The 20240-nt window shown below is 40.0% G+C and overlaps 2 protein-coding genes across 4 annotated transcripts; both read right to left on the reverse strand.

Annotated features, from left to right (window-relative positions):
- Nucleotides 1-4696: 4696 nt before the first annotated feature.
- On the reverse strand, nt 4697-16685 carry LOC136701594 (NLR family CARD domain-containing protein 3-like). Of its 3 annotated transcripts, none has more exons than XM_066676208.1 (8): nt 16362-16685; nt 15655-15709; nt 15210-15411; nt 12959-14723; nt 12010-12183; nt 10782-10955; nt 6622-6668; nt 4697-6084 (listed from the first exon to the last, which is right to left on the reverse strand). In XM_066676208.1, exons 1-8 carry the CDS (start codon nt 16625-16627, stop codon nt 5522-5524), a joined length of 3246 nt encoding a protein of 1081 aa, XP_066532305.1. In that variant the 5' UTR covers nt 16628-16685; the 3' UTR covers nt 4697-5521. The 3 variants fall into 3 exon arrangements, with proteins under 3 accessions (XP_066532305.1, XP_066532303.1, XP_066532306.1); XM_066676206.1 differs by having other exon boundaries at nt 15210-15414; XM_066676209.1 differs by lacking the exon at nt 6622-6668 and having other exon boundaries at nt 5979-6084; nt 15210-15414.
- Nucleotides 16642-19432, reverse strand: LOC136701964 (uncharacterized). The gene is made up of 3 exons (XM_066676767.1): nt 19378-19432; nt 16750-17771; nt 16642-16676 (listed from the first exon to the last, which is right to left on the reverse strand). The coding sequence occupies exons 2-3, from the start codon at nt 17705-17707 to the stop codon at nt 16642-16644; spliced, it is 993 nt and encodes a 330-aa protein (XP_066532864.1). The 5' UTR covers nt 17708-17771; nt 19378-19432.
- Between the last annotated feature and the right edge of the window lie 808 nt (nt 19433-20240).

Here is a 20240-nt window from a genome sequence, read left to right on the forward strand (position 1 = left end):
GTAGAACAGTAATCAGTATAAAAGTGATTAACGAGATCCGTGTGTAATTCTCACCGAGCTTCATCCAAATATAATCAGATTAATAAAGAGATATCACAGTGCGGATTATTAACGGGAAATGTTTATTACACTTTTATGTCAACTGTAAGAACAGGGCGGGTTTAGAGTGCGCCCTGCTCCGATATTTTCATTCTCTATCGGTCTCTTTCTTTCTCTCTGTTTCTATCTCTCTTTCGCTCTCTCTCTCTTTCTGTCTCTCTCTCTCTCTGTTCTCTCTCTCGCCTTTTCCCTCTCTTTCTTTATCTCACTGTTCTCTGTTAAATTCTTCGTCCTGTGACTCTCCTGATTCGCCGCGGTTTCAGAAATGACCCAGTAGCGCCACCTGGCGGCCACAGAGAAGAACGAGTTTGTTCATTAATAATAATAATAATAACAATAATGTTTAGATGATTATTATCATTATTAGTAGTATTTATAATTCATATTTTCTGACGCCATCTGTCAGCGAGAGAGAACAATGACTAAGAATTATTATCATTATTATTACTACTACGTTGTCATTGTCTTTGTTTTTGTCATAAAATGAATGTATTGTTATAAAAGTGTGAGATGAAGGTCTCAGTGGATGACACACACACACACACACACACACAGTGATGAACACTTCTGAAACAGTAATACAGTAATAACAGTGTGTGGTGTTTATTAATCCTTACAAACTCATTATAACATGTTCTGATGTTAACGTTCAGAAGTCTTCACTCTGAGGTGAGAGAAGGATAAAGAAGTTGTTGAGCAGGTGATGAACACTGTATAAAGGTTAATTCTTTTTATATTCTTTGGAGGAAAAATGTGAAAGTAGTCCGCTCTAAAGACTCAGGCCTAGCCCACTGCACTAAAGTCTGTACCCGCCCCACATTAAGCTCTGGGGAATATATATATATATATATTTGCTGCCAGCAGTAAAAACTGAATCAAACAAAGCTAAGTTCTGTAAGTTAAATGTGATATTAACTCTACAAACACATGTATTAGTGTCCCCTCCACTGGACTAGTTCACTTAGTTATTCAGTCAGGAGCAGAATGTTAATGATGAACACTGCAGAATGAATGTGAGATTTATAACTGTGATTTTAACACGTGTTAATAAAACTATTCTAATAAACATCACTCTACACATTAGAGCTGTTTTAATATTAAACACACTGTCAGAAATACTTCTGCTCCACTCTAGGATCCAGAATTATTCCACCCCGTGGTTTATCTCCTCCCTGTGATTGTATAAAGGGCTCCAGCGGCGCAGTCACCAGGAGAACTCTGTAACATTAGTGTGCTGTACTTCGTTAGTTTATAAAGTCAGTGTCTCTGACGGAGCCGGACCCCTCTGAGCCATAGTCGAGTATAAAAATGTGAATCTGTGGAAGTGTAGTGAGGAGAGGCCTCCTTTTTTAGGAGAAATGGGGATTTACTCCTCTCCTGGTGCTCAGCAGGTGGTTAAAGTACTTGTACTTACATGTACTTAATGTAAAGTACTACACTTGTCCCCAAAGTGATTTATCATTAAATAACATCTAAACACTTTGTGAGTAACAAATAGTAACAGATCTGATCATAACATTGGACTTTTATCTACAGAAAACACATGAGATGATTAAGGTGCATATTTGCCATTTTCTCCAGGTGACGAGGTGAAAGATCACAATATACGTCACATCCCATAAACTTGTGTATCATCTACCATCACAGCAGACAACATGACTTTGTCCACTGCTCTGATCCAGTCTCATGTATTAAAGACTGGTATTTCACAGTTTCTGACATCACACGGATACAAGGTCAGCACTGGGTCCTAGTTTTGTATGTTATTTATTGTATGTCCTGAATTTAGTGTGTGTGTGTGTGTGTGTGTGTGTAAGAGCTCATACTCTGTTAGCCTGGGCCACCCGGACAGCGAGCATATATCGGTCCACTGGCATAAAAATGCTGTCACACCACTGACTGTAGACCACTGCTGGTCCACCATCAGACCACTCAGATTACTGTCCTGTACAGGATATAACTCATTTATAATCTCCTCACACAGAGTTTACATTCACAGAGACTTTTATTCTGGGAAACACACTAATACAAATATTACTAACAACTATGAGAGATATAATAATGAGTGTAAGCGTGCAACATTTTAAGGGCATTAACACTTGATAACACTTTCAATAAGTTTGTCACATGCATAAACATATCACACAAAAAATATGAACAAGAAACCTTTAAACCAATCAGATCAGTGCGGTTTGACAGTAAAATAAAATAGAACAGAGTGAACAAGTGTTAACAGCCTTTAAACTGATGCAGTGGCTCTTTACTCTTTGTCCCTGTCAGTCATGTCACCTGTTTATAAAGCCTGCCCCCTCCTGACGGGTCCTGAAAGTCTAAACTGAAATAAACCTTTACTCTAAAGTGTCTTGTTTTCCTAACTGTACACTAGAAGACTTCCACATTAAATTGCATGCTCCTGTGTAATATTAGTGTTCATTGTTCTATTTTAATAGATCAATTTAAACTTAACACAAATTATAACTTCAGCTATAAGGTCATATACAGTTTAATAAAAAGAAATGAGAAAACGTTTTAAATAATAAGTCACTCTTGACAAATGAAGCTGGTCATCACTATATTACCCAATTTCACTAATATTTTTCATAAATCAAACATTTCCAAAGCACACTGAGTGTGGACACTACAAACCTGGTAAAGAGTAATTATTAATGTATTTCACCAAAAATAAAGGTTGATACTGCATCCACGTCACCGTCTGCTCTCGACTCATAATGTTGTAGACACAAACCTGTAACTCAAATAGACCATGTATTTCTTTATTTTTCAGTCGTCAAATATGAGTTTTTACATTTCATTAATATTAGATGTCAGGAAGGTGGAGTCGGACACACTTGCTAAAACACAATAAACATTTATTTAAACAAAAGATAACAAAACAAGCTTGAACAGAAAGGCAACACACAGGGAGCTTATAGAGACAGACAAAGGGAGCTAAGCAGACTAGACTTAAATACAGAGAGCTGGACAGACTAAACCTAAACACAGAGAGCTAAAGCAAACAGGACAGACAACTAGAGCCAAACAATATGATAACAGTGGAAACAGAGACAGAGGAAACAAAACGACAAAAGTGAAACAGCAGGGAACTGTGGAGACAGACAGACTAGACTGAGTAACAAGATAACTGAGAAACGACAACATGAAACAAGAAACAGAGACAGACAGACAAATCCTAAACATGGAGAGCTAAAGAAAACAGGACAGACAGACTAGAGAGCTAAACAACATGACCTGGGAAATGAAACAAATAACTGACAAACATACAGAGACAAAGGGACTTTGATACACACAAGGACACCTGAGACTGATAACGAGGGGGCAGGACTACAAATTAGACACGGACGAGGAGGAGGAACAAAGGTGGGACATGGGCGGAGACATGGACAATAACAAACAGAGCCATGTGCTAAGAGAGCACATGGCGGGTAAAACAGACACGACAGGACAAGGGCGTGACATTAGAAAACAATGTCAGTCTCTATAAAATGTTTTACTTATCTATCAACTTAATTCAGTAACACTATATTTTAAATTATAAATTGTTTTATATAAACTTTTTGTTTTACACTAGCAACTATCAACAAATGGATAAAGAACATTGTTGGAAAGACCGCTTCTGGATGCCTAGATCTTTAAGGACTGCTGACTTCATTAACGAACAGCTGAAAATTGGGGCAAATATAACTTGTGACTGTTTTTCCTTACTCACATTTTGTGTGTGAAGTATGCATTTGACCAAATGTAAGTTTGTTAATTAATGTTTAAAGTAGGTAAAAGTACAGTGTTAGCCATTAGTAATCTATCTATGGACTATCTTGGTGGAGATATTAGAGAGTTTATCTGCTTTAAACTAATTCTTCTCTCTGCTAATGTTTTTAAAGTAATATTAGAGTGGATTTAGTGGTTAATTGCTAAGTTTGTGATTAATAGGTTGTTATTCAACATTAAAATATTAGCTCTGTGTTGAATGAGTATCGAATGTTTTAGAACTCTGTATGTAATAATAGAGGTGAACTACTATATTTCTAAAATAGGACACTAGAGGGCACTACTGGATAAATTAAAAGGTTATTGTACTGCCTTTGAATGATTAGCATTCAAGTTTGGAGATGAATTACTAGAATGTGTGTTTTGTTTTCTGTTCCAGGCCATACTTTTCATGCTCCCTGATTAATTACTCTCATCATAAATTCCTATCTCTACAACCTGAGCCTGTGAATCACGTTCATATTCCATTTGTGCTCCCAGATCCACACGACTAATAATGTTTTATATATAATGTTAATGATATTATATATTAGTGACTAAGAATTTTATCAGTTATTTTAAAGAATAAAGAAAATCAGATTGAAAACAGTTGTATTTTTAAAGATATTTCACTGCAATAATTGAAATTTTTTTAATTTTAAGGTGACGTTTTGTAATTTTTTTAATGTTATTAGAATTTTGTTGTTGGTGTACATACATTTCATTGTGTGAAAATCAACTTCTGAAAACATATCTGTTGTTAGAATATATTTGAAGGCTGTACATAAAAAAACTAAAAAGCAAAACAAAACAAAACAAAAATCGTGTAAAAACGTGGCCAATATTAAAATATCAAATATCAGTCAGCATTTAAAGCTCAAATGATTACATATTTGAGTAGACAACAGACTTTACAAAAAGAAAACATTGAATTATGGCTTACATAATTACTGTTTGAATGCAAGTGAAAGAGGAACTGACAAAAAAAACCCAGAATAATCAAATCCAGAATAGTTTATGTGATCTTGTACAAGGCCTTAAATATACTTACCCCTTCCTATCCCTCAGACTTTCTTCAGCCCTTTAGACCCCGCACACATAGATCCTCCCCCACTGGCCGTCTTCTAATCTCACAGTCTCACACACTGGGCTTTCTCCAGAGTAGCTCCCCGTCTCTGAAACTCTTTCTACACAAATCTCTTTGTCTTGGTCCCAGCTTAAAACTCTCAACTTTTTCTCCCTTGCATTCAACCTCCCAGTTCCAGAATTGTTAGATTTTCCTGTTTTCTTTGTCTGTCTATATTCACTGTATTAATATATTAATTGTAATTTGTAAGTGTCTTTACAATCAGTGGTTTAATAGTGAACACAGAGGGAAAGGGTGATGAAAAGGCGAATGAAAGTGAAAGTGTTTTATGATCATTTTAGAAATGTACAAGAAAATCTAACCCATCCCTGGGAGAGAACACACTCACACAAGTGATTACTAGTGAGCTGTTCTGAGGGTAGGAAGATTCTGTGTAATGGAGCCGTGAGGAGTCTGTGTGGTTTTCGTGATGAGTCTCTCTCTCTCTCTCTCTCTCTCTCTCTCACTCTCTCTCACTCTCTCTCTCACTTACTCTTCCTCAGTGTCAGTTCCTCACACACACCCTCAACTTTAGGATTTAAACTGTGGAATTAAACTGTCTGTCTCACACAGACGCACTGAGGAGTCATAATAAACCCCAAACCCAGCGTAGAGGGGCTCAGTAAATGTGGAGGTGAGTGTGTGTAAGTGTGTGAGTGTGTGTGTGTGAGGTGAGATGGTGTAGAAGGACAGAGTGCCGGACCCCCAGTCCAGATACACTCCGACTCTGTTAGAGCGAGTGGGAGGGAGTATCACAGTTTTCTGATCATTGTGTCTGACACAGTAATTGTTCTCAGAGCAGATCACACTCCAGGAGAATTTATTGGCTCCAAACCTACTCTCAGCTCCGTCTCCTTTCCTCCTGATTCCTTTGTACGACACTGAGATAGAAACCCAACTCCCGCTCCACTCCACCTCCCAGTAACAACGTCCACTTAAACTCTCCACACTCAGAACCTGAGGAACACCATCAAATCTCTCCGGATGATCTGGATACAGCTGAGTCTTCACCACCCACTCCACCTTCCTGTTTCCCTCAGACAGAGAGAGAGCAGTGTGTGCTGTGTTTGGATCCAGAGTCAAATCACAGTACCCTGTACACACACACACCCACACCCACACACACACAGAAGATAAACAATGAATATTAAAGTGTTTGTGTATTTACATGTGCTCTACCTTAAGGGTGTATGTTTTCATTTGTGATTGTTGTCTGAGTGTGTGTATTGTGTTAGTGTGTGACTGTATGTTAGTGTAATTGTGTGTGTGTTTGTAAGAGAGAGAGCGAGCATGTATTGTGTGTATGTGCTTGTGTGTTTATTGTGTGTACTGTGTTAGTGTATAGTGTGTGTGTGTGTGTGTGTGTGTGTGTGGGTGTGTTTGTGTGTGTGTGTTAGTGTATAGTGTGTATGTTAGTGTATTGTGTGCGTGTGTGTGTGTTAGTGTATAGTGTGTATGTTAGTGTATGGTGTGTGTGTGTGTGTGTGTGTTTGTGTGTGTATATGTGTGTGTGTGTGTGTGTGTTAGTGTATAGTGTGTATGTTAGTGTATTGTGTGTGTGTGTGTTAGTGTACAGTGTCTGTGTGTGTTTGTGTGTATAGTGTGTGTGTGTGTGTGTGTGTGTGTATTACATTTCTTTGGTCCTGGTCTCATTCTGCTTATTCCTCCCTGTTGAACTCTAAAGATCAAACACACACATTTATAAACTCATTAAACTCCACATCAACCTGAAACTAGGGCTGTGACCATAAGCGCATTCCCCCAACACTGAGATCAGGTGATGCTCCCCCACGGAGTTCAGCTCCTCCCCCTCATCACCTCACACGGAATCCTCTGTGTCTCTGTTCTGGACAATGTGTAAAATGCAGTAAAAACCAACATCTATGATTTTTTCATTCTCTTTAAGAACACAAAACACAACCAGTCCGTCTCTGTAACTGTAACTGTGTAAATATAAACATTTAGAATCTGACGCCTGTAACAAACTCCATAGAGTTGGGCAGAGGTGAGTTTACCACTGGATCATCTTTCCCTCTTGTTAATCTCACTGTTTGATCAGTTGGGAACTCAGGACACTCTTAAAATTTATCAAGTGTAGTTCAGCTGCTCCACAGTCCAGGGTCATAGTCGTCTGATTTAGCATGGGTGGGTGTTTGACCAGTCCAGTGACTGTGGGTCAACATTAACATGTAGAAAAATCCCTCAAATTAATAAAATGTCTAAAGAGATAATCACACAATAATTACCATTCACAATCAGCACAGAGAACAGAGCTAAATGGTCAATAAGAAAAAACTCATTCTAAATATATGTGAAGCGACAAATTGTGTGTGTGTGTGTGTTAGTGAGCACCCATGCTCACTTGGCCCCATCTCCATGAAATATTATAATGGAATGCAATGTCTGATCTTTTGCCCCAGTGCCTTTATGGGAGCTGTGCTGTATTTTTTTTGTGGCTGTGTAATTTTTTTCTTTGTATAAATAAAAATTAAAGCAATATAACAAATTACAGTAAGTGTCCCAATTTTCTTTAAATGTGTGAAAGATAAACAGTCATGGCCAAAAGTGTTGGCACCCCTGACATTTCTCCCAGAAAATGATTGCAAATACATGTTTTGTTATATACATGTTAATTCTATTGTGTGTACTGGAACAACACAAAAAAAAGAGAAAATAAAGCCAAAATTTATAGAATTTCAGGTAAACTCCAAAAAGGATTAAAAAATATTGTCACACTCAAATTAAAATTTAGTTGCACACACTTTGGAAAAAAATAAATTAAATCAATCTCTTCCTATAACCATCAACAAGCTTCCTACACCTTTCAACTGATTCTAGACCACTCCTCTTTTGCAAACCGCTCCAGGTTTCTCACATTTGAAGGGTGCCTTCTCCCAACAGCAATTTTAAGATTTTAGTGGATTTTCAGAATTCTCCAGCACATTGTTTTCATCTATTTCTGGGTGCTTTTTGAAGTATGCTTGGGGTCATTGTCCTGCTGGATGACCCATGACCTAGGACACAAACCCATCTTTCTGATACTAGACCCTACATTGTGATCCAAAATCCTTTGGTAATCTTCAGATTGCATGATGCCTTGCACACAGTCAAGACGCCCAGTGCCAGAGGCAGGCAGAACAACCCCAAAACATTTTTGAACCTTCAGCATATTTGACTGTAGGTACTGTGTGCTTTTCTTTGTAGGCCTTATTCCATTTTCAGTAAAGAGTAGAATGGTGTGGTTTACCAAAAGGTGTCATCTGTCCACAAAGCGTATTCCCAGAAGAAATTTGGCTTGCTAATGTTCATTTTGGCAAACTTCAGTCTAGCTTTTTTATGGCTCTGTGTCAGCAGTGGGGTCCTCCTGTGTCTCCTGCCACAGTGTGCATAAATATGTGCATAAATATGTCGACGGATAGCTTTAAGCTTATACTGATATCCCCAGAGCCTTGAATTTCTTTGGAACTTGATTGGGGCCGCTTATCCAACATCTGGACTTTCCTGCGCTGCAACCTTTTATCACTTTTTCTTTTCTGTCCACGTCCAGGAGATTAGCTACAGTGTCATGGGTTTTAAACCTCTTGATTATGTTGTGCACCATGGACAAAGGAACATCAAGATCTCTGGAGGTGGACTTCTAGACTTGAGATTGTTGATATTTTTCCACAATTTCGGTTCTCAAGTCCTCAGACAGTTCTCTTCTCCTCCTTCTGTACTCCATGCTTAGTGTGGAACACACAGACATGCAATGCACAGAGTGAGTCAACTTCTCTCCTTTTTATCTGGTTTCAGGTGTGATGAAGTTAAATCTCATCACCGCAGTGGGGGCTGCACTTCTGTGGTTTTACAGCTCAAACTTACAGGACTGTGTTCACCCATCAGTCATAACATTATGAACACCTCCTTGTTTTTACACTCACTGTCCACTCTCTCAGCTCCACCGTCCACATGCCGGTCACTCTGTAGTTCTACAGTTACACACCGTGTCTACTCACTGTCCTCTCTCTCAGCTCCACCGTCCACACACCGGCCACTCTGTAGTTCTACAATTACACACCGTGTCCAGTCACTGTCCTCTCTCTCAGCTCCACCGTCCATGTGCCGGTCACTCTGTAGTTCTACATTTACATTTACATTTACTGGTACCAGCGTGGTACCAGAGATGAGAATAGCCTCGACTGACCTGTATGGGGTGTTGGCCATGTTAGTAGGCGCTCCTTTTAGGAATGGAGAGGGCGGGTGCTAACATATGGTTTTAAGAGTCTATTGAGGTAGATGGGAGCAGAGCCAGTGAATACTCGGAAGGCCATCATTAGTGATTTAAATTTGATGCGAGCAGCTAAGGGTAGCCAATGCAGCTCAACTAATAGGGGCGTGACATGTGCTCTTTTAGGCTGGTTGAAAACCAGGCGTGCTGCAGCATTCTGGATAATCTGTAGCGGTCTCACAGCACAGGCCGGAAGACCTGTCAGAAGGGTGTTGCAATAGTCAAGACGGGAGATTACTAACATCTGAACAAGGAGTTGTGTGTTCTACAGTTCTACAGTTACACACCATGTCCACTCACTGTCAACTCTCTCAGTTCCACTGACCACACATGATCACATCAGTGGTCAGGACCCCCACAGAGCAGGTATGGTTTGGGTAATGGATCATTCTCAGTGCTGCAGTGACACTGGTGTGGAGGTGGTGTGTTAGTGTGTTTTGTGTTTGTTTGAGTTTGATTTAACACATCCCTCATGTGCACTCAGTCATACACAAGTTCATTAAAGGTGGTTCAATCCTAGACTCACTGACCCCTCTATGCTCAAATCCTGAGGATCCAGGACACTAACCAAACCCTTTGACCATCAGACCTCTCAATCTTAACACAATCTTACATATGTGTTCTAGTAGTAAAAATATCTAATTACTATTTTGAGTATTATTTTATTAATATTACTAATTTTAACTAAATTAATTATTATTATTATTATTATTGTTGTTGTTGCTGTTGTTGTTGTTGTTATTATTTTATAACTATAATATCTATGACAGCTGTAAAAACTTGCTTTCTTATTTCTTATCCATCTACCATCCATCTTGTATTCACTTTTGAAATTTTGATTAGGTTTTAAAAGACTTAAACTTTTGGAAATCATTTTCTTTTAACTGCATTACGAAAAATATCAATATAGACACAACTGTATTGGAAAGTAATCTCACAACTATATTATATATTACATTTACTGTGAAATATTAAATTTAATTTTTACTGTACAAAAAAAACTATAATTCCTACAAAAATATGCACACAACCTGTCAAAAGCATATCTGTAATAAATCATTATAACAACACATGAATAGCACATATAAATAACATATATGTTGAGATATTCATTGTAAAGTGTGGATATGACTAAAGAAAGTAACCTATGGTAATATGTAAAAATAGCACCAAGCTCTGTGTGTGTGTGTGTGTGTGTGTGTTTGTGTGTAAGACTCACTGTAGTTTCTCCAGTGCACAGTGTAGGATCCTGCTGTAGATTAGAGAACAGTGTGTGTGTGTGTGTGAGTGTGTGTGTGTGAGTCTCACTATAGTTTCTCCAGTATGTGTGTGTGTGTGTGTGTGTGTGTGTGTGTGTGTGTGTGTGTGTGTGTGTTTGTGTTTGTGATTCACTGTAGTTTCTCCAGTGCACACTGTGGATCCTGCAGTAGATCGGAGAACAGTGTGTGTGTGTGTGTGTGAGCATGTGTGTGTGTGTGTGTGTGAGTGTGTGTGAGTGTGTGTGTGTGAGTGTGTGTGACTCACTGTAGATTCTCCAGTGCCCAGTGTGGATCCTGCAGTAGATCAGAGAGCAGCTTCACTCCGGATTCTTCTGGGTGATTGTAGCTCAGATCCAGTTCTCTCAGGTGGGAGGGATTTGATTTCAGAGCTGAAGCCAGAGAAGAACAGCCTCTCACTGTAATCAAACACCCAGACAATCTGCAGAAAGGAGAGAAACAGAGGAACAGATGAAGATTACACAGAGAAATAGCTGTAGTAGAGTACACACACACACACACACACACACCACTAAACTCTTTAAAATTGATCAATACTGTTACAGAACAAACAGCAACACAACATGCATTACACATAAGTCTTTTGCTATTATTAAAAATGTTCATATATTTTTTATTCTGAGCAGCAGAAGATATTGTTAGAAAACATTCATAATGGACTTAAAATTACAAAGTAGAAATCATTCTCATCTGGACAGCAAGTCTGAATGAAGATATTATTATATGAGATATACATTACACAGGTACCTTTACACAAAACAACACATAAATGAATGATAACATGAAACAATAAAATTTGTAAGAAAAATAGTGTCTAAATGTGAAGGATTTAAAGGAAGATGAAGCAAGTTGAACTGTGAAGGACTGGTGCCTACAGGGTGTGTTCCCGCCTTAATTCCAGTGTTTCTGGGTAGGCTTCGGACCCACCACGGCCCTAAACTGGATAAGCCCTTAGAGACAATGAATTAATGAAGCATAAGAAATTAAAGATTAATGAAGCATAAGAAAGTTTTCCAAGACAAATACATGCCATTCCTGATGAAAAACATTTAGTACCAGGCTCAGAATCCAGATAATTTCAAAACTCAGAGAAGCAGGGTTTTCATTATGCATCTTAAAAAAAAAATACTGAATAGATTTCTTTCAGTAAGCTAAACCATATAAAGCACATTTTCTCATGATCAAGATTGCTTAATAATTCGAAATGATTTATAATTAACATTGTCATTGTTGCTAGTGTTAATGGATTTTTGGGGATATGTTTGTAAAGTGTATAGTGTGGGTATGAACAATTATTTGCAATGTTTATATACAATAAAGCCCATATATTTAACATTTACATATGAAATTACAGAAATTTTTTAGATTGACTTGGTAATCTATAATAAACAAATCCATACTAAATTCTAAATAAAACAAATGTATCACATCAAAAAATAATATGTTAAATTAAAAACCTTCTACAGAAAACTCACCTGAGAGCCTCCAGTTTACAGAGTGAACTCTTCAGTCCAGCAGAGAGCAGCTCCACTCCTGAATCCTGCATGTCATTGTTACTGAGGTCCAGCTCTTTCAGGGAGGAGTTTACTGACAGTAGAGTTGATCCCAGAGTTTCACAGGAGTCCTTGGTGAGATTACAGCCAGTGAGTCTGTAAAAACAGAGTAAACACAGCAGATGGTATGATGAGGTGGAGTGATGATAGTGCCCATGTGCTCAAAATGCCAGTAAACTGATAACCAGGCAGACATAACACCATGGGAATTAAAAGAGAATTCAAAACACAGAAACAAAAAATCAAAATATGGTATACAAAATTAATATAATGCTTAGTAGAAACTCCAGGAACCATGGCAACACTAGACTCAGCCATGGACGCTCCACCCACAAGCTGACAGAGAGTCTGATATTTTCAGTACACAAATCTGACCTCACTTTCCGGATTCTGTCAGTTGTGTTCTGACTGGCTCTCTGTACCTCTATGTATACGCACTACTGTCTTTCATTTTGTACTAGCTCTTGTACTGTTCTGACGTGAAAAACTGTCTCCAGATGTCATTCCAATATAGCAGACTACTGATTGGTCCTTTTGGGTGTCAGTCAAATTCCTTCAAATTTTCCTGCAGTAGTAGGTGGTTCTTGGCCATGGCTCTCAGTGGAGAGCCTGGCAATGTGAGACTATGGTAATACTATGCACCAAAGTTAAGCACAGATTCCTTTAAATTGCTTGAACACAAGTGTTCAGTACTCTGGAGAGGGACTTCACAGGGCACATGTGTGATAATCAGTACTCTGGAGAGGGACTTCACAGGGCAGATGTCCCCATTCCTACAAAGTTGTAGTGTGGAATAGTCATAGTGAAAGTAATGAGAAAAAATCAGCAATAAATCTAAAACTTTTAAAAGACATATGAATAAAACACTCACACAGCTTTTCTGGATGCTTTGATCACTGGCAGCAGTCTCAGAAAGCCTTCCTCTGATGGATTATATTTCCTCAGGTCAAACTCATCTAGTTCTTCTTCTGAATTCAGCAACACAAATGCCACAGCTGACCACTGACCAGGAGAGAACCTGACTCCACTGAGAGAACCTCCTCTGTTCAGGTATTCCTGGACTTCCTGCACTAGAGAGTGATTGTTCAGTTCATTCAGACAGTGGAATAAATTGATGGTTTTCTCTGGAGAGGGATTCTCCCTGATCTTCTCCTTGATGTACTGGACTGTCTCCTCTCTGCTGTGAGATCTGATTCCTGTCTGAGTCAGTATTCCTAGTAAGAGAGTCTGATTGGACTCCAGTGAGAGACCCAGAAGAAATCGAAGGAAAAGGTCCAGGTGTCCATTCTCACTCTGTAAGGCCTTGTTCACTGCAGATTTCAGAAATTCTGACATAGTGGATGCTCTGAGAATCCCAGAGAGATTACTGGAAAACTGTTGTGGTCCATCTGTACTGCCAAAATATAGAAATGCGTATAAAGCAGCCAGAAACTCCTGGACACTCAGGTGGACAAAGCTGAACACCTTCCCCAGGTGCAGCCCAAACTCCTCTCTGAAGATCTGGGTACAGACTCCTGAGTACACTGACACTTCTCTGACATCAATGCCACACTCTCTCAGATCGTCCTCGTAGAAGATCACATTGCCTTTCTCCAGCTGTTGGAACGCCAGTTTTCCCAGAGCCAGGACACTCTCTCTAGTTTTCTGAGGATCAACCTCTTGTTTTCCCTGGTACTTTTGTACTTTGTGTTTGATCTGAAAGATCAGGAAGTATATGAACATTTGAGTCAGAGTCTTGGGGGTCTCTCCACCCTCTGCTCCACCCAAAACTCCCTCTAGAACCGTGGCTGAGATCCAGCAGAAGACTGGGATGTGGCACATGATGTACAGGCTTCTGGAGGACTTGATGTGGGAGATGATTTGATTGGCCAGTCTCTGGTCACTGATCCTCTTCCTGAAGTACTCTTCTTTCTGAGGGTCACTGAACCCTCGTACCTCTGTTACCTGGGCAATACACTCAGGAGGGATCTGATTGGCTGCTGCTGGTCGAGAGGTGATCCAGATGAGAGCAGAGGGAAGCAGATTTCCCTTGATGAGGTTTGTCAGCAGCACATCCACTGAGGCTGACTGTGTTACATCCCGCAATCCCTCGTTGTTCTGGAAATCTAGAGGAAGTCGACACTCGTCCAGGCCGTCAAAGATGAACAGGACTCTGTAGAGATCATAGTCTCTTGGTTTTAATTCTTTTGTGTCTCTGAAAAACTGATGAAGAAGCTCCATCAGACTGAGCCTTTTCTCCTTCATCAGGTTCAGCTCTCTGAAAGGAAGTGGAAATATGAAGAGGACATCCTGGTTTTCTTTTCCTTCGGCCAAGTCCAGAATGAACTTCTGCACAGAGACTGTTTTTCCAATTCCAGCCACTCCTTTAGTCAGCACAGTTCTGATGGCTTTATCTTTAAAGAGCTGGCTGCATTTGATGGGTTTCTCCTGTGCTGCTGGTCTCCTGGATACTGTCTCAATCTGTCTGACCTCATGTTCAGTATTGACCTCTCCACGCCCCCCCTCTGTGATGTACAGATCTGTGTAGATCTCATTCAGAAGAGCTGAGCTTCCAGGATTAGAGACTCCTTCATTAATTTTCTGGAACTTTTCCTTCAGGGTTGATTTTAGCTTTAGATGAGAAGGAGGAACCAGTTCTAATAAAAATGAGGAAACAATCATATCTTAAATACTTAATTAATAATTTAGATTTAGTTTAGCCATAAAGGCAGTGTAATGTTAACAGGTGATTATAAATGTATATACATGAAATAAAATCTAAAAGATTCATATCCATACTTGATTTAGGTTTATGATGTCAGCACTATAGAAAACACAATGAGAGATAGAGAGAGATAATTTGTGTGTGCATGGTTCAGAGAAAGAGAAAGAGAGAAAATAGCTCCTTTTCTGTTGGTTCTGACGCACTGTGAGTCGTTAGTGAGTTGGTGCAGGTTGTACCTAGAGTGCTCAGGGTTAAATTTTGTTCTGCACCATTGGTTGCCTACTGTGGTATTATAACAAGTAAGAATCACAGACTGTAGGATGAGTTTTAAATGGTTTACAGAATGAACCAGAACAAATACACTACCCAGCGCTAATTAAAGTCTATAAAGAGTAAGGACAGGACCCCGAAGTCTTACTGCTCTGAAGTGTGTGAGCGAGGTTTGTGTGATTCATGTTCCTCAGGACGTTCAGTGTGATCTTCATAACTTCGTCTCTAACACCATCCTCCTCCTCCTCCTCCTCCTCCTCTCTCTCAGAGCATGATGGGTAATCCTCACTCAGCAGCTTCATAAACCTCTTCAGATGATTCTTCACCACAGAGATCACTCTCTGCTCCAGCTTCTGATTAAAATAGAAATATTAACACAGAGTCTGTCAGACAGTGCAGTGTGAGCTGAGGGGTGGAAGTGATAATGATTAATATTTTATTATTCTAAGAAAATCCAGAATCACTGTCCATCACCAAACTCTACATCACTCTCCATCATAACACTGCTACAGTGAATAAACAGTAGCCTTTATTACTTTCCTATAATAACAACATTGGAACACACACACACCTCCAGTGTTTTACACACACACCTTGAATATTGACTCCATTTTCTTCCTGGTCCTGTCAGGAGTCTTCTTCTGGACTCTGTGGAGAATCAGAACACAGACTGAATAATGTGGAGAACCTGATCAATACATTACATCAGATATTACTAATTATTCAGACTGTTCTGGATCCATATTCAGTAGGAAATCCTAGATATATAATGAAGGTTCCACTGCCGTTACAACACAGAGTTCAGCTGCACAGATCAGCAGGGTCTAATCTTCTCCACAAAGAGGCGCTGTTACTGCAGCTTTTTATTCCAATAAAGCAGAAACACACCTGATTCACCTCCTTCATCAGTTCATCTTCAAACAGTGGATCATGTGCGCTCCTGTTTCTGAAAATCTCATCTTAATCTCATCTGTTTAGTTCTCATCAGACCTTCAGTTAGGACTGAAGTGAGGACAATAGCTATTACAGAATAAGAGTCCCTGTGTTTATTATCTTATCCTAGTGTTACAGAAGAATCAGAACTGGACAAAACGTCCTCAGCTCTGTCCGACACGTCCACTTCACTTTCATTTAATAGATCTTTAACTGATTCTTAGTTAAACACAGACTGAACATCTACAAAGCTCTGGACTGTCTTTCTCCACTGTGTCCTCTCACGCTCTTAGAGCAAGAGGAGTTCTAACCTTTTTATCTGTTCATTTATCACTCATCAGTATTTTACTGAAGGACAGTAACTCACTCTGGATCAGAGGGGACCGCTCCACTGCTGAAATATGAAGGATGATCCATGGAGCCGTCACTGTCCGTAGACACACAGCTGGGTTCTCCTCCTTCTTTACTGAATGCAGGAGGTTCCACCATAGAACAGTCACTCTTTATAGACACACAGCTGGGTTCTCCTCCTTCTTTACTGAATGCAGGAGGTTCCACCATAGAACAGTCACTCTTCATAGACACACAGCTGGGTTCTTCTCCTCCAGTGCTGATTTTAAGAGGGTCCTCCATGATCTGGTCACTCTTCACAGACACACAGCTGGGTTCTCCTCCTTCTTCACTGAATGCAGGAGGTTCCACCATAGAACAGTCACTCTTCATAGACACACAGCTGGGTCCTTCTCCTCCAGTACTGATTTTAGGAGGGTCCTCCATGATCTGGTCACTCCTCACAGACACACAGCTGGGTTCTACTCCTTCTTCACTGAATGCAGGAGGTTCCACCATGGGCCGGTCACTCTTCATAGACACACAGCTGGGTTCTTCTTCTCCAGTGCTGACTTTAGGAGGGTCCTCCATGATCTGGTCACTTCTCACAGACACACAGCTGGGTTCTCCTCCTTCTTTACTGAATGCAGGAGGTTCCACCATAGAACAGTCACTCTTCATAGACACACAGCTGGGTCCTTCTCCTCCAGTGCTGACTTTAGGAGGGTCCTCCATGATCTGGTCACTCTTCACAGACACACAGCTGGGTTCTCTTCCTTCTTTACTGAATGCAGGCGGTTCCACCATAGAACAGTCACTCTTCATAGACACACAGCTGGGTTCTTCTCCTTCTTTACTGAATGCAGGAGGTTCCACCATAGAACAGTCACTCTTCATAGACACACAGCTGGGTCCTTCTCCTCCAGTGCTGACTTTAGGAGGGTCCTCCATGATCTGGTCACTCTTCACAGACACACAGCTGGGTTCTCTTCCTTCTTTACTGAATGCAGGCGGTTCCACCATAGAACAGTCACTCTTCATAGACACACAGCTGGGTTCTTCTCCTTTAATGCTGACTTTAGGAGGGTCCTCCATGATCTGGTCACTCCTCACAGACACACAGCTGGGTTCTCTTCCTTCTTTACTGAATGCAGGAGGTTCCACCATAGAAGACTCACACTTCATAGACACACAGCTGGGTTCTTCTCCTCCAGTGCTGACTTTAGGAGGGTCCTCCACGATCTGGTCACTCTTCACAGACACACAGCTAGGTTCTCCTCCTTCTTCACTGAATGCTGGAGGTTCCACCATGGGCTGGTCACTCGTCATAGACACACAGCTGGATTCTTCTCCTCCAGTGCTGACTTTAGGAGGGCCCTCCATGATCTGGTCACTCTTCACAGACACACAGCTGGACACTGGAGAATCTGCTCTCTGGGTTTCAGTCCTGTGGATATTAAACAGAGTGAACAGGACAGTAGACTGAGTAAGAGAACACAGGAAGGGATACTGTATGTATTCAGACCCAGTGATGGGCACAGGCCCTGTGTGAAGTTCAAATAGAAAGAGGGGGAATTGGTCAGATTTCCCCCTCTTGTAATGATGCAATGCAGATATAATGCACTACTAATGAAGAGTGTGAAAACAATTTTGTTGTTTAGTTACTTAACACTTAATGTAAACTATTCTTAGTGGTGGACTGTGTCCTCATTAATGTATTTTGATTTGTTGTATATCCTCACCTACTTATTCTGCTCTGGTGAAAAAGCTTAACGTAGCTTAATGTACTAAAACAAGCACCTGGGAGCACCATATTTTTCTCAATTACAACTAATCATAAGTGCTCTCTGCTGCTGAAACAATGAACCTGTCATTCTAATAGAAAGTTACAACAAAATACACTATGCTTTATTTTTCCCCTTTAAACCCATTATAAGGAAACAGCTTAAAGTGACTTAATTTATTCAAACAACGACCCACGAACGCCACATTTTCTCAGTCACTACTGATCGTAAGCTGAAATGATGCATGAAAAAATAACAGTATGAGCCTCGTTAAGATGTTTCCTTATAATGGGTTTAAATGGAAGTAAAATATCATAACGTATTTTTTTTACTTTCAGTTTGAGTTCAGCAGTAGGGGTCAGTTGTCGTTGTTTTAATACATCAAGCTAAAACAATAAGCTAGTTATTTACATTAATCGTTTTACACTCTCCCGTACAATACACTTCACCTCAGAACCGTAACAGAGGGTTTGATTTGTAAATCTGTGACGTGCTGATGTCCCTCTCATTTCCCCCCGCAGCTGTGTGCTCGGTTGTTGAGATCAGGAGATGCGCTGCCTCGGATTCAAATGTTCAAATGTAAATAACAGGAAGACTCAGTAAAACAACAACGCTCTGATACAGCCCCAAAGAGCCGGAAGATCTAAACAGAAACTCTCAGCACCGTTACAGCTCCAGTCCAAAGCTATCAGTCACCGATTAAACCCTGAAAATCCATCTCACATTTTAACTACATTATACAGACTATTCTCACCACAGGATCTCAATCTCACACACTTCATAATGCTTTAATGTTGATAATGTAGGATTTTAGGTCACGTGGGGTCACGACCAGTCCGACTACAAAGTGGATCACATCAAAACAAAACAAAAACGAAAGTTTACCCTAAGTTCCTCGTTATTTCTGTAAAAAAAATACGAGAAGGTTGTAAAGTTACAGAACTCTCCTGCGCGGACTTCAACTAAGGGGAAATAACCATAACCTTAAAACAATTCCCCCTAAAAACCACCGAAGATGGTGTGTGTGTGTGTTTGCAGGGTGGGACAGTATTGTTCACCGCGGTCACGCCATCTGCACTTCGCGAAAACGCAGTCAAGCCATCTACACTAGGATTTCTTGTGCGGTGCGTGTCTACATCACGTTTTACAGTGTGTGTGTGTGTGTGTGTGTGTGTAATATAAAGATAATCCTGGAGCTCGACTCTAAATAAAGAATAAAGAATAAAGAATAAAGAAAGATAAAGGTGTTGTGCGTAAAATTCAACCCACCGTTAAATTCACATCTCTCTCTCTCTTACTCTCTGCGTAATGGCGGAAAGATGTTCTCTCTCTCTCTCTCTCTCTCTCTCTCTCTCTCTCTCTCTCTCTGTTTAATGGCTGAACGTTGTTCTCTCTCTCTCTCTCTCTCTCTCTCTCTCTCAATCTCTCTCTAGACGGATCGTCTTCTTCTTTCTGCCTGGTTACGTTCAGATTCTTCGCTTGGCATCATCGAGTGGGTGTGTCTGAGGTGTCTATATTAATAACATTATTTCTTAAGTGATACCTTTCATCTTGCAGGTGTATTCTTTAAAAGTAACAGTGGTTTGTAATAAGAAGAATGTGGGATTCTGTGAACACTGTCATTTTAAATAATACATTTCACTGCTAGTGATACACTTCTAGGCAAAATTTTATTGAAATTATTTTACCTTAAACAGGTAAAGCAGGTACTAAGAAAACAGGGAGCGCTAGATTCAGAAATCAATCTAACAAAAATCTGTTTCAACCCATATTTCTGTCCAGAGATTATCGTTTATTAGCCCTGTATGTGTGAGTAGTGTCTGTTTGAAATTAAAATCCAGATTCCCCCTGTCACCACGGCTTGAGTTTGAGAATCAAAAGTAAATACTGACATACATTTCCATCACAACATTTGTACTTCACAGGTCCTGATTTATCAGCTGGACTCAGCTAACCCTAGTGGCTTTGGGGATAGAAATCCTTTGACCATTTTCAGGTTTAATGTTAGCACTTATTGGAACTTTTCAGTGTTCCTTATGAAATGTTCCTCTGAAAAACATGTTCAGTATTCATCATAACTTTCTGCATGTCAAATGTTATTTGTACTCTACATGATGTTGTTCTGAAAATCA

The sequence above is a fragment of the Hoplias malabaricus genome, chromosome 7 (genome assembly GCF_029633855.1).
Source record: "Hoplias malabaricus isolate fHopMal1 chromosome 7, fHopMal1.hap1, whole genome shotgun sequence".
Lineage (NCBI taxonomy): Eukaryota > Metazoa > Chordata > Actinopteri > Characiformes > Erythrinidae > Hoplias > Hoplias malabaricus.